Source organism: Podarcis pityusensis, assembly GCF_964106645.2.
Source record: "Podarcis pityusensis genome assembly, chromosome: 5".
Classification (NCBI taxonomy): Eukaryota; Metazoa; Chordata; class Lepidosauria; order Squamata; family Lacertidae; genus Podarcis; species Podarcis pityusensis.
Window position 1 is genome coordinate 74,120,021 of NC_138032.1, and position 16,429 is coordinate 74,136,449.

General features: G+C 42.0%; 1 protein-coding gene and 1 long non-coding RNA gene across 5 annotated transcripts in view; one reads left to right on the plus strand and one right to left on the minus strand.

The window, feature by feature from the left end:
• ARID5B (AT-rich interaction domain 5B) overlaps window positions 1-16,429 on the minus strand; it is a 182,154-nt gene that overhangs the window by 82,166 nt on the left and 83,559 nt on the right. For all 4 annotated transcript variants that reach the window (XM_081004866.1, XM_081004865.1, XM_081004864.1 and 1 more), the window contains one exon: window positions 13,843-14,073. In XM_081004866.1, the coding sequence (XP_080860992.1) occupies window positions 13,843-14,008 (166 nt within the window). In that variant the 5' untranslated portion in view covers window positions 14,009-14,073. The remainder of the gene's footprint in view (window positions 1-13,842; window positions 14,074-16,429) is intronic.
• LOC308477478 lies at window positions 1,458-4,335 on the plus strand. The gene is made up of 2 exons (XR_013986582.1): window positions 1,458-2,186; window positions 2,791-4,335. It is a non-coding gene; the product is annotated as an uncharacterized lncRNA (long non-coding RNA).

Consider the following 16,429-nt stretch of genomic DNA (forward strand, 5'->3'; position numbering starts at 1 on the left):
GAGCAGCAAGCAGTTACTGTTACCCTGCAAGAGACAAATCAAAGCTTTGATCATTTTTATGTTGCTCTGAAAGATAAGGGTGAAAAAAGACACATGCAAATTATTTTGGCTTAGAGTAATTAACTAATTGCGTGTTGAGAAAAAATTAAACAATGTTCGCATGAGTCACTAAATGTGTTTTTTGTTCTTTGTTCAACTTTCTGGCACACCCTGTGTGCTTCCTTTCTTGCTTTAAAGAAATACGCACTGGAAAATATGCTTAGCATTTGGAGCAACAAGGAGAGAGACACATAAATGCAAAGTCTGCTATTCCCTATTTAAAATACAGCATCATAGAATCTCAGAATCGGCCTACACTGCTTGCTACCATTCTAGAATTTATCCTTTGGTTGTCCTCTTCTAGAACAAAGAGAGGATACATCTAGAACAGTGTTCCCCAACCTTGGGCCTCCAGCTGTTTTTGGACTACAACTCCCATCATCCCTTGCTAGCAAGACCAGTGGTCAAGGATGATGGGAGTTGTAGTCCAAAAACAGCTAGAGGCCCAAGGTTGGGGAACACTGATCTAGAACACAGATTCCAGAACTACTGTATTAAGCCTTCCTTAAGTCAAGGAATTTTTTTTAGTCTTCCCCAACTTGGTAGGTCCAGTTTTGCTTATCATTCTGGATATAATGAGCATCTGGGTCTTTTGGAAATTTCCCCACCCATGCAAACTGGGGCAGTGAGGAGCGACGGACAAAAAGAGGCTGATAGGGAAACAGGAGAGGCAGAAATACAGCAGCAACTACATCCTGCTCCACTAGCTTGGGACTTTTCAAGATATGGGCAAGGTCTTCTCTTCTGGCTGCAACCTGCCATCATGATCAAAGATTATTCCTACTCTACCTCTCAGCCAGACCCAGGACAGACATATATCAGAGGTCAGGAAGAAGCAGGTATTATTCCCCATCAACTTTCCTGATTCTTTAGGGAGAACACTAAATATCCGAACCACTCCCACAAGCTAATGACAGGTCACTGTTAAACAGCTCAGCTGACAGCACAGCAATCATTAGCATTGCTGGCAAGTAAACAAATTAATGAAAATATCTGTGCAAGACCATTGGATGTCAAAATAGGCAGAAAGCGTATTTGTTAGAGCTGCCAACCAGGTTGTTGTTGTTGTTTTTAAAAAATTGCTTTTTGAACCAGTAATATTTAACCAAAGTGGCATATCGTCCAGAATGGAATCTGTCTGAGATGTTGCAGGAAGTGAGAGATAGATTCTGTTTATTGGACCTGAAGCTTCTGTTTACAGGACTGAAAGTTATCTAGCACCGTTCCATGTTTTCTGTTTAATCTCTGTATACAGTATTGCACCAGAACCAAGCAAACCTCAGAAAGCAAAATAAGTGTCTTTAGCTCTCGGTCCCACAATGTGGTCAATAATATTTCTAATACTTCTATGATTCTTCCTTTAAGAACTCGATGTGTTGCACAAGCAGCATCTCAGTAATCCTTACAGCAGCCCTGCAGTGAGGTAGGCGCATCATCATCATCATATTGCAGATGGGACAGAGAGATGGAGAGGGTTGCCTAAGGCCACCCAGTGAGTTTATGAAGTGCAGTAAAATCTGCACTGGCTACTTCCCATATCACAGCTCACACCATTATTAAAGGCACAACACCCACTGCAGTGCATTCCTCTACTGATTATATCAACGACAAGATTGCTGTTTAGTTCTGCACCTGATCCTAAAACTTGTTTCCTTGGAAGTGTGTGTGTAGTAAGTACTTGCTCCTCAGATTTTGCCTCATTACTTTAGATGGCTTAGATCATGGGTAGGCAAACTAAGGCCTGGGGGCCAGATCTGGCCCAATCACCTTCTCAATCCGGCCCGCGGACGGTCCGGGAATCAGCATGTTTTTACATGAGTAGAATGTGTGCTTTTATTTAAAATGCATCTCTGGGTTATTTGTGGGGCATAGGAACTTGTTCATCCCCCCCCCCAAAAAAAAATATAGCCCGGCCCCCCACAAGGTCTGAGGGACAGTGGACCAGCCCCCTGCTGAAAAAGTTTGCTGACTCCTGGCTTAGATCATTAGAAGAAACGACAAACAATACTGAGACTTGCAGCTCAACACCAGTTGATAATAAGCAAATGTTCTCGGGAAGGAACAAAGCACAGTTCCAGTGAATTCAGGTAAGCTTACAAGCGGGCCTATTCCTAAAAGAGCATTAGCTAAAATTACACTGGTTTCCATTGGAGGAGAGCCTCAAGTGCTGACATGTACTGAGTGTCATGTGATACATAATAATACTCTTAAACCAGTCCTGACATAATATCTCCCAAAGCATAATAACCACAAATGACTGCTTTAGTAAAGAACTAGCCAGAAGCAAAATAGAGCTGTGTAAAAGTAGATTTAGCCATAAATACCTCCACAATGTTTTATTCCACTTTTGGTTTTTTTTTTTTTAAAAGGGGGGGGGCTTAAAAAAGCCCCATAATAATTAACAAAGTGGGGGTGGACAACACATCATGTTCTTTACTATTATACAAGGGCTGTGAATGGTTATTTCATAGAACCACAGCTGCCAATGCTGTAAATTATGCAGGCACCAAGAAGCATTAAGGAGGAATAATAGCAGTTTAAACGAAAGCTGACGTAATTCATGATAAACAGTCATTGGAAAATGTTATGTTGTTGTCTCCCCCACTTTTTTTTTTCTAAGTAGGTTTAATCTGAAGAATGCGGCCATATTCTGACATAAACCGCTTCTCTTTTCCATTGTGTTCGCTTCAGGAATGTTGGCACTTACATGAGATGAAGGGGGCGAGGAGAAGGATTCTCTACCACTCGCAATAATTACTGGTCTCACAGTATGAAGACTTTGGGGAATGCAACGATGAAAATGTGATAGTGTGATTGATTGGAAATTCTTCTGAACACAAAACACAACAAAGCCCTTCGGAAGCTTCTGACACAAAAGGCATGCAGGGTGGTCCGAGGAAGGGGGCAAAAACAAACGGGATGACACGTAAACAAAGGTGTCGTCCACAGAAAGCACATTTAACAAATGGCTTAAAACAATAACTTTCACATCTGTGGGAAGGATTTGGCTCAGGTGCTCACCGAAAATCACAAACAAATTGTATCAGGCAACAACGGTTCCTATTGATGGAGGCCGTATGGTCCCTTTCGCATCAGCAGGTGTGGCAATGGACATGCTAGATTTGTGCCTGGCCTTGGTGATGAGAAACTACACGGGCCAATGTTAATGGGTGGTTCCTCTGACCAGATAGGTGGGGTTCAACCCCTTATGGACAGAGATAGTCTAGCTTCTGTTATCTATGCTCTAGAAATCTCTAGGCTAGATTGCTGCAATGTGTCACGCATGGGGCTGCCTTTGATGACAGTTCTGAAACTGTAGCTGGTGCGGAATTCAAGCAGCCAGATTGTTGACTGGAAGTAGGAGGTTTGATCAAAATGTGGTCCAACTGCACTGCTGCCAATTAGTTTCCAGACTCTGGTTTTGACCTACAAAGAATTATGTGGCTGAGAAGCCCAATAGCTTAGGGGCTGCCTTTCCCCACGTGAACCTACCCAGACCTTGTGTTCATCACCTGAGGCTCCTCTTCATGTGCCCCCTTTGAAGGAGGTGTGTAGGATGGCAATACAAGATCAAGCCTTCTCAGTGATGGCTCCCCAACTGTGGAAAGCCATCCCCAGAGAGGTGTTCCTGGTCCCATCACTATCAACCCTTTTGGTGCCAGGTGGCGTCTTCCTTATTCACCCAGGCATTTTGTTCTTAATTGGTGTCCACCTCTTAGTTGGGTGGTGGTGGGATGTGCCCTTTTTACGTTATTTCAGGATGTATACATTTACTTAACGTTGTTTTCTGGTGTACTTTAATTTGGTATTGTTTACTTTTTAAAAAATTGTAAATCGATTTGAGCCTTTTTTTGCAGTAAGCAATAAATAAATATCAGGATTAAATAATAAATAGTTGCTGTTTCCCAGATTTGTATTTCATGATGCCAGGCAACACGGACTAAATAGGTTACCATCAAGGGCCACAATCTTGCTGCCCTGCTCACCACTGGTGGCCCCGCACATGGAACAGCTCTCTGTAGGAGCCACACTTCCTTCATTGCCACCATTGCCTCAGTAAGCCTTAATTCCTACTATGGGGTATTAATTTCCAAATAGAGACTTTTCCATGCTCCTCACACAGGATGATCTGTCAACCCATTCCTCCCCAAGATTTCACACTAAAGGGGAACAGTCCTCTTCCTTCTAACTGCTCTGGGTGAGTCTTCGTATTATGCAACTGGTTGTTGTTTTTTTTTAATTAAATTGATTAACTGGTTGTCAAGAGTGACTTTGGATCAATGGACTGTTTCGGGGACTCTGGAACCTGAACAAGAAACCTCAAGGTTTGAGGCTAAGACTCAGCCCGGTGATCTACAGTGGACTCTATATTGTCAGGTCTCAGAGCTTTCTTCAGGGGCAGAAATGAATAGGGATGTGCCACTTAAGACACTGCAACTAGCAGACAATATAATGCCTCTGGATTCATCAGGTTAGCATACAGGTAAATACTTGAAACTTGGACTTCAAGTAAATACTTGAAACCTGGTGAACAAAACAATACTTTTTTTTGCTGTACTCCAGCTTCTATCTCAAGCCACCAATCTCCAAGATCTTGAGCTATGGTGGAGACCAGCCTCCAGGTCCAGATTTAGGTATGCATAGTCCTAGTCTAGCAGAAACATTAATAGCCCGGGTCTGTCGAAACCTCCCTCTGATTTTGCTCTGTTTCAACTGTTCCAATATTGTGCAGTTGGAAACTCTGAAACCACAGCAAGCGTTTTACATATGAGATAACAGACGAGTGCTTGTGGTTAAGGAACTAGAACAGAGCTCAATAAGATCCGGGCTTCTAACAGTTCGGCTACATGCTTCCTGTGTATTATTTTTAGGCAGAAAGAAAGGCATAGTGAGCTTTATACGGCATTCTTGCAATAACTGAATTGCATCACAAGGGGCAGAGTTAAGGCAGGTCATGCAATATCTATCACTCTGGAGAGGGTGGTTTAAAACATATTCAAGAAAGCAGGGTTTACAATCACGAGGTTATTAACATGATATTATCACAACGGTGATTTCATATTGCTGAGATCTAACTTACCTTCAAATGTATGAACTTGAAAATTTCGTCTTCCCTCCTTTTCAAGCCCTCCTCCTCCGCCCTTGCATTTCTTATTGATTATGATGATTACTTGTAATAATTTTATTATACTGTATAATAATATAGTCCTTTGAGGTCAACATCCACAAATGTGTTGTACTGAACCATTCTGATGGCCCCTTGGTGCCCCAGGTTCCTCTCCACACCCAGATATACCTGGGGTAGGCGTACTTCATAGCCCATACATAGGCTGGGCAACAGTCTCCCATACTACTATAACCAGTTGCAGTGCATTGGCAGTTGCTGCACATTTTCTGGGCTGTATTGCACCCCAGCTCCCAGATATACTTGCAAAATGCTTCACATTCTCATGCATGATCAACTGTGCAACACTCTTTGGGGGAAAGTCACAGTTGTTATTTTTGCAGAGGAACAATTGGGGGAAAGGACTTGAATGTTGGTTCCCAGTCCTCTTGAAATAGCAGGACTGACCTGGGAAGTCAGGTCTTCAAGCCAACCTCAGCAACAGCACAGAGGCTGAAGCTACCTGTTATGGCCAGAGCAAGGCATCTTATCAAGCTGTGTCATTTCCAGTGGTCTCTGCGTTGACCACTGCAACTCAATCACCCAGGTGGGGGTGGATCTCAGATCTACCAGCTTATGGTTCAATATACTTGAATCACACAACCTAAACATGCTGCTCACCTCAACAAAAACCTCCAACGGTGGCTGGACCAGTTCGTAAGGCTATTAAAACATCAACATCAAAAAGCACTAAATTAACCAGGAAGGATGTTACAAATGCCGTATACAGAACTCAGGCTGTTTTCAGAGCTCTGTTTGAGCAAGAAGAAAGTATCAAAATATAAAGGCAAAACAAGTTATTACAAGTTTATATTTGCACTGGAAATGTTACTGCAGGGACATGCCCTGCACTCAGTCTTACTGGTAACAGTTCAAGACAACAACATGAAGTGGATTAAATTATAACAGCATTGCAAGGGGGAGGCACACTGTGATCCTATTATCCATTTTTGTTGTTGATGATGTCGCTTAGAGAATGCAACTATTTTACACATTACAATGAACAACAGGATGTCAAAATGTGCAAATATTTATTCTGAGATTATGGGAAGCAGGGAAACAATTAGAACTGAAAAACATTAAGAATGAAAAATCATTTAACAAAAGCAATTATACGTGGCATTTAAATTCTCTGTCTTCAAATTATTATTCCAAATCATACTAGAATCTGTCAATGACCTATGTGTGCGCGCGTGCTTAAAGCAAGTATATGTATTATTTCACAACTAAAATCAATCATTACAAACAACATCTGGGATCATTAATAGCTTATTCCACAGCTGGATTAACAAAATAAGAAAAAGGCTTGACCAAGAATTCAAAACATTTCCAGATTTCTCATTTAAAAACCCACTCAGATTTATTCTAACAATGATGGGAAAGAACTTTTCATATATACATACAGCATATAACGTTGCCATTCATTAATCGTCACTGTGGCTATGCCCCATTTTCTGTTTTGTGAAAGACCTGCAATATTTAGCTTTGGAGAGTTCTGGAGATTTGCATTTTTTTCAGACTGCTAAGGATGCCACAGTAAAGCTGCATCTGAAGAGGTCACAGAATTCAAATAAGTACAAATACTTTTCGTATTTGGGTTAAAACAATATGATAGGTATAGAACTTCCATAGACAGAAGCAGTATACCCCTGAAAACCAACTGCTGAGGACCAACAAGGGGAGATTATTATCCAGCATATGAGCTCCTAAGGCACCTGACCTTTCAGAGAAAACTTTCAAACTAGTTCAGCAGCAGCAGCAGCAACAACCTGGGTTTTAACTCACCCTCTGAGTTCCATCGCCAGCAACCAAGATTCGTACAATGGAATTCTCACGTTACATGCTTGTGCAAAGCGACCCAGTTTACCAAAACAATGAGAAGAACCACAGAACGTCTCAGATTCAAGTCCAGCATCGTCATATAGGGCTGAAACCTTGGGGAGCTACTGCCCGTTGGGTGTACCAGACTTTTTCAACCTCGGGTCCCCAGATGTTGCTGAACTACAACTTCCATCATTCCTAGCTAGCAGAACCAGTGGTCAGGGATGATGGGAGTTGTAGTCTGACAACATCTGGGAGGCCCAAGGTTGTGAAAGCCTGGTGTAACACAACATGGAACTAGATGGACCGATGGGTCTGGCTCTGCATGAGGTAGTTTCCTTTATTCCTCTGTCAACTGCTTCACCTGCGCACGATAATCATTTTATGACTGCAGTTGCATCAAATAACGTGCATATATCACCTCAAACATGGTAACTCTAAGCAGAGCCAGTTCATCTACGTGTTGTTTGGTTTGTTTGTTTATTGCATCTATATCCCACTTTTCCTCGAAGGAGACGACATACATTTTTCTCCCCTGCCCAGTTTTGTTACTCTTACAACAACCCTGTGAGGTAGGGTGGCCCAGGATCCCCCTGGTGAGCTGCGAGGCTGAGTGATGTGTGCCTGAGTCTCCCCCAGTCCTAGTCTGACACTATCAAGAGCGATGAGAAATAGAGGAATGTGCCTGAATGTGTGAACTGAGCCTGTGTCAAGGACTTGTAAAATTTAGGTACACCATGCAGGGGACATTGGATAATAGCTTACTGTCCTGCCTGCCTACTCTTTATTTGCATCTAGTCCTAAGAAGTCCTCCTTACGGCTTAATCCATGGAGCATGTACTGGAAATTAACGACCCTTACATTTTTCATTTCCCTTACTGAGCAGTAAAGTACGTACATTTTCAAAAGCTTACTCAAGAATATTAACCAAAGGCTGAATCATAACTAGCTTGTAAAACTTCTCTGCTAATGCATTACTGTTTTAAGAGAAATTACTAGCTTATACAGGGGAAAGAAGCAATCTTTTCAGGGGTACTTTACCATCCAAGCTGATGTGGGTGTTTGAGAGGAAATGAGTGCATGGATGGAGTCTAGTCATGCGTGAATGCAAATAAAGTGGGATCATGATGAAAAATCAAACCCCCTTTGATCTTCTGTTTGTGGCCTTTCATGTAAAGGGGTGAAGTTGCTACTAACACAGCCCTGCCTTCTGGTCAACTGGGAAAGAGCTGGTTCTTATTAAGCGAGGTGGAACACTTTCGGACCTACAAATTTGCACAACATTTTAATGCCGCAAAGTCTTCTCTCAAATCTTCATTGCATTTATTCAACTATACAGCAAGACAGCGGAGGCAAGATCACCAATGTGATGGCAGAACTGAAGGGAGAGGAAGACCGTACAGTATTAACATATTGTATCCATGTTAATAGTTTCCAGAAATGGCCTCTATGAGTAAAGGTAAAGGTAAAGGGACCCCTGACCATTAGGTCCAGTCGTGACCGACTCTGGGGTTGCGGCGCTCATCTAGCTTTATTAGCCGAGGGAGCCAGCGTTTGTCCGCAGACAGCTTCCGGGTCATGTGGCCAGCATGACAAAGCTGCTTCTGGCGAACCAGAGCAGCACATGGAAATGCCGTTTACCTTCCCGCTGGAGTGGTACCTATTTATCTACTTGCACTTTGACGTGCTTTCGAACTGCTAGTTGGCAGGAGCAAGGACTGACCAACGGGAGCTCACCCCGTCGCGGGGATTCGAACCGCCAACCTTCTGATCAGCAAGTCCTAGGCTCTGTGGTTTAACCCACAGCGCCACCCGCTTCCCTTTCTATGAGCAATATGCAGATATAAAGACACTGGGTTGCAAGTTCAAGGGTTATTTCTGGAGAACCTCGGCTATCCTTGGAAACATAGCAGAAGTTCTTTAGTGAAATAAGGCAGCAATGGCTTCCTCTACCACTTCTGATTTCCTGGGCAGTACAAATATGCAGGAGACGGTTGGGTGTATTCTAGGGTTTACTCTCTGTTCCCACAAGTTAATGATGCAGCTCTGATGTGGTACATCACTTGCATGCAGTTAAGACTGGCACATGGGGCAGAGGAACTCAGTTGCAGCTCCCTGCACAAGGATTGCCAACATAAGGAAATACTTTTCAGTGGCAACTATGGATGGGGTGTTGAAGCAACACACAAAGCCTGCTTCACCAACATTACTTTTTCTATGAAGTGATATTTCTTATGTTTATACATATGATGTACCCATGCACAAACTCAGCCTACTTAAAATCAATGGCTGAGTTTACATGTTTTCCTTTCCCCCGTGCATCCCATTTTCCTTTTCTGACACATTTATCAGATTGTAAACCTGTGGCCAAGGATTGTCTTATTTTTTAATGTCTGCACAGGTGCTTAGCAAATTTTAGATGCTTTATAAATGGCACTAGTAAGTAGTACTGATGATTCATGCATTTGCTGTGGTTATAAAAAACCCTGGCCACAATAGATTATTGTCTGGTAACAGTGTTGCTGGACTATTGACAAAACTAATTTGCCTTCTCTCATCACTTTCTGGGCTACTCATAGCTTTACTTCTCTTTAGCAGGGGGGAGGAGGGGACACACAATAATTTTCTATCTCATCTTTAAGTTCCTGCTCTTTATGTTCCCCAGTTTAGAACAGAGAGGGAGGAGAAAAAGTAATAAAAGAACACAATGTTCTCATTTAGAATGCACAACTTAAAAAAAAAAAAAAACTGGGGAAAAGCTTCATGGAAAAATCATTTCTGTTAAAACTTTCTAGCAAGGATACCGGCTCGTATGCTTTGGAGAAAATCTTTTGTCAAAATGGTCTGCCTATCTCATTTATAACAACCTGTATCTGTCACAGGTCCTGCAACCCACAAAGTGACTCCAGCATTGTCCTGTAAATATTGTAAATAAATAAATGTTCCAGCAATGTTTGGTTCCTGCCTGAGTATTTGGCATATTGTAATCTTGTTGTCAGAATGCTCTGCATCATGGACTTCTGTGTTCTTTTAGATGTGACTTGAATGCTGTAGTGGTTTGAGTGTTGGGCTAGAGTCTAGGAGGCCTGGGTTCAAATCCCGACTCGGGCACAAAGCTCACTGGGTGACCTTGGGCCAGTCACCTTCTCTCAGCCTTATCTACCTCACAGGATAAAATGGAGAGGGGGAAGAACTATGTATGCAACCTCAAACTCCTTGCAGAAAAGGTGGGATACAAATGGAAAAATAAATAAATAAGATAAAATATATACGTTTTACTCTTGTTGGTTATTCCTACTCCCTCATATTCTCCATCCAGTTCCTGAGATTTCTTATGTCTAATCTCTGTGATTATCTACGGCTCCTGCAAATTAAAGGGCATCTAGCCAATTACATGTTGCAAGAATTTCCCTTGCATTCCTGCAATCAAGTGCCCTACTCTCAGATCTGATTGATAAGCAACAGTACCTTCAAGTAATTGATTTATCAACCGTACCACCCTGCCTGTGTTTAGATTTAAGCTGCCACCACCTTATACATGTGACATCAATCTACATGGTATCAGTGTACAGGTAAACTGTTTGCGTAACCCAGTGCAGCACATTTTATTGACTGTGGGGGGAGAATAAAAGAGTACTTTATCAGCTGCATCCCATCAATGTTATGAAACTGACACAGTGCATTTGGTATTACAGGGTCGCAATTATACTGGAGCACTAGATTAAGACACACACACACACACACACACACACACACACACACACCCAACCCCTAACTTGTTCAGCAGACCTTGCAATCTTCGAGTACATCATGAGTGCAATCCACCAAACAGAACTACTGCTCATCCTTCATTAATCCCAATGAAGCCTACACTGAAGAGTGGCTATTTTTGGTAAAAACAAACATGCATGGGTATGGAACTGAATCAAATTTTAACCAGGGGTGTCTTATAGTTTCTAATTTGGATAAGAGGAGTTTGGATTTGATATCCCGCTTTATCACTACCCTAAGGAGTCTCAAAGAGGCCAACAACCTCCTTTTCTCTTCCTCCCCCACAACAAACACTCTGTGAGGTGAGTGAGGCTGAGGGACTTCAGAGAAGTGTGACTAGCCCAAGGTCACCCAGCAGCTGCATGTGGAGGAGCAGGGACGCGAACCCGGTTCATCAGATTACGAGTCCACCACTCTTAACCACTACACCAAAGTCCAAACAATTACAAAACAGGAAGATTTGAGCCTTGATCGCAATGCAGCATGGGGAATCCACTTGTTCAATGAATGTGAAAGACAATTCCTCTGTGTTAGCACTGCACCATAAAATCAGAAAAAGTTGCATTCATAGGTAGTTAAATCTGAAAACAGAATGTTCGTACATCTCTCTAATGGGAGAAATGCGAGCTGAGTCACACTTGCTGGGATCACCTTGGAAGCATGCAGAGGCCACCAGAATATCGGAACAGAGACAGAATTTGTGAGAACTCCAAAAGGACTGCTGCAGCCGTGCAAATTGCAGTGCCCACATACACATACATCATGTGGTTGGCACAACAAGAAGGCATTGGTGAGTCACAAGTGCAGCAGCAACAAAAGCAGTAGCAGTTACTGCACCCATTCCTGAAGGGACACCCTCTAAGTGTGGACCAGGCCACCAGGTATATCGCCATAAAAGTGTGGCCTTTTCACAACAACAAACAGGAGGAAACTCCTAATCCTTTGCCTCATGATCGTTACCTTATCTCATCTGCAACGGCACACAATGTTACATTCACGTTAGCTGCCCAGCTGAAACCTCAACAAGCTACACACAGGTCTCTCTCAAATGTAAGTTCGCTTTTCAAAAGTTGCCAGCACTCCTGGGCAGAACAAGGCAGATCAGTTTTGAGTAGCAGCCAGGACTGTGCACCTGAGCTTACAGAAATCAAGCGCAGTGCCATTGGTGCACGTAGATAGAGTACCAGTGATGATGAAGGTATAGCACTGGTTGTATTGTTTTCTTCGCTGCTAGCGTATTATAAAACATCAGGGGGGAAAACCCAGGGGTGCTGAAACACTATCCAAAACAAAGCAGTTAACGTTACAGGAGCTTGCAAATAACATTACATAGTAATATTATTAATGGTGATAATCAGATGTGGGAGCCGTGACTGTGATCCCTTTGTTATAAGTACAGCTTATGATAATTATGATCATTAATTCTGGTTGGGTGTGTATATGCTGTGGTCTGCTTTCCTTTTGTTGTTACCTGAACATCTTTGTCTATCTCATGCACTATGGGTATGATGTGTGCAGAGAGAGAGAGAGAGAGAGAGAGAGAGAGAGAGAGAGAGAGAGATGGATCGATGGATGGATGGATGGACAGACAGACATAGCATTTAGGCATACAAGCAACTTTGTATAGCAAAAGCAGAGTCGTGTCTCACAGATCTGTGGCTACAGTTTCTCAGAAATAAATTTCACCACAATCAATCAGACTTAATTGCCTTAAACAGGATAGGTGGTAAAAGCCAGATTTTTATATTCCATCCCAAATGCCTCACTGCAGGGGGGTGGCGTACATTCTTTTGTGGGCAACCTTACATGAGCTGCATGTCAATGGTGGGTGGGGCCAGAGGCAGCAAGTGGGAGGAGCAACTGTACTTACCTTTGTACAGTAGGGTACATCCCCCCATCTCTCCATCTCTATCCGGGGAAGCAAGAGGCATTACCACAGTTCAGTGACACATTCCAGCAAGGCAAAGGCACTTGAGGGCATGGAATAGAGCCAGTGAGGGGTGTGATCATTAGGATTTCTTAAAGAAAACCCATTTCTCTGCCTGAACCTTGCTTTTACAATTGTTCAGGGCATTTCTGACCTTGTCAAGAGTGCAAGGGGCAAATTTTGAGATTTGACATTTTTATCAACAGTCACCTTGAGCGCATAAGGGAGGCCACATATAAATCTTGTTAAATAAACCCATGGAATTAATGCAAATAAATGAAAACCAGCAGAAGGACAGTAGGAAACAAAAGACGGGGCATATCTTTTCCTCTCAGATATTTCCTGCAAATAATTTCATTATTTGCAAAAGGCTTCCTCCGCACTACCCCACCCCCCAAAATGATCTATATTACAAAGATTTATGGATTTCATATCTCAAAGTTCTTCCTCTGCAAAATGCTGTAAGCTATATTGGTTTGCCCTGAGCTGTAGTTTTTATCCACTCAGCACTATGGCTAATGAATCTTGATTTTCATAACACAGGTAAACAATTATAAAAATTACAATGCATCAATTACTAGAGCTATCTAGGGTGTATAAAGAACACATGCACTGACACACGTTCAAGAATTTTAAGTTCCTTTCTACATGGGGGCTTCTGAATAAGAAAATATGACAGGCCAGAAAGAATAAGTAAATCAGAACAATGGCCCCTCAACACAAAACAAGTTTAAGAACAAACAGTATGGAACAACTTTCAAGGAAGTTTTGCATTGCATCCAACCACATACCTCTTTAAATTCACACTGGACAACTAAGCAACACATTGTTTTCTCAAAATGCCTGTAATAAGCAGCAGTCTTAAAATATAAAGACTACAAATAGTCTCTGAGTGGAGGTGGAATATTGCTGATGCTCAGCAATTCAAATACGTATACGCACCTTTTGTTATTTTTGAAAGGTTTATCCATTATTACTGCCTTTTACTTGGAAAAAGGAAGGCAGAATGTCAACAAAGTGGTTTTAACTTGCAAGAAGTACAAGAGGCAAAGCTACTTACCAAACTCATCGCATATGCAGTCATTTTCAATAAGAGTTGGGTGATCAAAGGTATCTCGACAGTAGAGGATTTGTGGGTTTTTGCTGATTACGCCAATGCCCCCAAGGGCTAATACAAACTGGTCTGTTAGGATGGAGGACGGTTTGCCCTGTATGCGTTTCAGCATGGAACGATAGCGACAGTATTGTGGGTAGCTGAGGATCAGCACATTTGAATCTTCATCATCCTCACCTGCAAGAAAGAATATTGAAACCACTGTTACTTATTGCCCCAGTTGTCATGTTACCTTTAACATAAAACAGGTATCTGGAGGCAAGTCAGATTCTCATTCCAAACCCTTTGCATTGATCTTGGGATGCAGGAGATGAAACAGATGTAGGATGTGGAGCAATGCTACCTGCTTATATTCAATCCCCTCCCTCTGCCTCCGATTTGCAACCTATCAGCCTCCTGCAATAATTTAAATTATATCAGATGCATCTACAGAGGTTTCATTGCACATCAACTTGCATGGACCAAACATGTTAAACAGTCTACTATCACAAGTAGGGCATGTATGAAATAAGAACACATGTCCTGAAATAACTTTCTTCTTTTTTTTTTTTAAAGGATCAGGCTGTCAATCATGTGCCAAAGCGGACTTTAGCATTTTTCAAGTCACATATTTCTCCCATCAGAAACAGCGCAGCCAGGTCTGGAGGGTGCAAAGTATCAGGGAGTGTAGGAATCATACAACATAGAATGCAGTCTCTAATGCAAAATCCAATATATTGCACAAAACCCAGCGAAAGTGGTTCCACATTTTACAACAACACAAGTTTCTAGTCCATGTGACTAGATCTCAAAGGAAAAATATGAAATTTAGTTTTTATTTTTTTACAGTTATATCCTGCCTTTCCTCCAAGGAGCCCAAGGCAGTGTCCACTCTCTGTTTTATCCTCACAACAATTCTGTGAGGTAGGTTAGGCTGAGAGACAGCAAGAGGCCCAGGGTCACCCAGTGAGCTTCATGGCTAAGTGTGGACTGGGACCCTGGCCTCTCAGGTTCATGTCTGACACTTTAACCGCTACTCTATACTGGCACATGCATGGTCTTGGAATTCCGCTTGGGAACTCTGGTGTGACACCACGCCCCTGTCCCTGATTGACAGACATCTGAGCATGTGTTCCCTTAGTGTCTGGATTTCAGTTTCTCATCTTTCCAATCTTAAATTCAGTCCCCCATGTTCCTGGAGCAATTTGCGCTATATTAATGAAAATTCCCCAGCAGTTTAGTGCAAACTTCTCCCACGATACACATTCTTATGCAGGGTTAACTAGCACACACATTTCTGCAAGCTATTTTCAACCAATATAAAGCATTTTTGTATGTTATTTTCACCAATGTATGCATTTTATAAACACTGTCTTCTGATACATGCATTTAGTTCAGATTGGTTTGAGACCTGCATTGCAAAATTCAGGGAAGTATGCATTTTGAAAGATAATTGTGTTTCGCTTCACATATTGGTTCGAGGTGCAAATTAGGTAGTATCTCATTAAAATGAAGATAAAACTGAATTCTCTCTCTCTCCCCCCCCCGAACTAGGCCATAGTTTTGTTCTTCACTTGACACAGGTGGTGTCATTACAGTATGATTCTCACATATATGATTCACATGTATTCAGATTACTACGACCTTTCATCTTAAACAATAAAACAAATCTGACTGATTATGAGATCACTATCCATTATCATACCAAGATCAATGCCAAGCAGAAAGTGACAGGCCCATTGTACTTCTGCAAAATTCCTAGTCTGAAACCGGAACCCTCTGATATGAGTAATCTCTAATCAGCCCTAAAAAAGAATTTCTCAATCTGTGAACAGAAATCATGAGAGTTGGGGGAAATGACAAGTTTTCTTATTCTCCTTTCTTATTCTTTCACACTTTTGCCAAAATGTTTTCAAACTTTCGGGCTTGAAATAAATACAATTTTTTGAAATACAAGCTGGGAATCACAGACGTCTAACAAAAGTCTATGTAACATTAAAATCCCTAGGGGGCTGTGTCAAAGTCCCATAGAGCCATCCCAGCAACAAAAACAGGACTTCAAGCTATAAGCAATTCACTGGTGTGATCTGACACAGGGGAACAAAAACCTGTATGCTGTTCAAATCTCCAATGCCATACCTGAGCCGCATACATAAACCAACCTGGTGCACACATATTACAACTTGCAAGAATGCCACTTTTAGACCTATTCTCTGCAAAGGAATCACTTTTCTAAGTACTGTGCCTTTTTTCCTCCCACAGAGCACACAGAGGAAACCAAAACAATTCCATGATCTGCAAGTTCAGGTCATATATTTTGACAGCGTGCCTGAAAGGCAGGCACAGTGAAATATGTGAAATTTGTTGTGGGGAAGCAAAATCTGGCGATCGCAATTTAATGTAGTGTTTACTTGCTTGAGCCTACAAGGCTACAGAACTGTAGTCATAGCACTTTCTCTCTTACTCCCAGACCCCGCCAAACATGACAACTCTAGACAGTGCCTGCAATCAAATTTGTTCTCTTAAGCGAAGGGGCTGGTGTACATTTTCATTC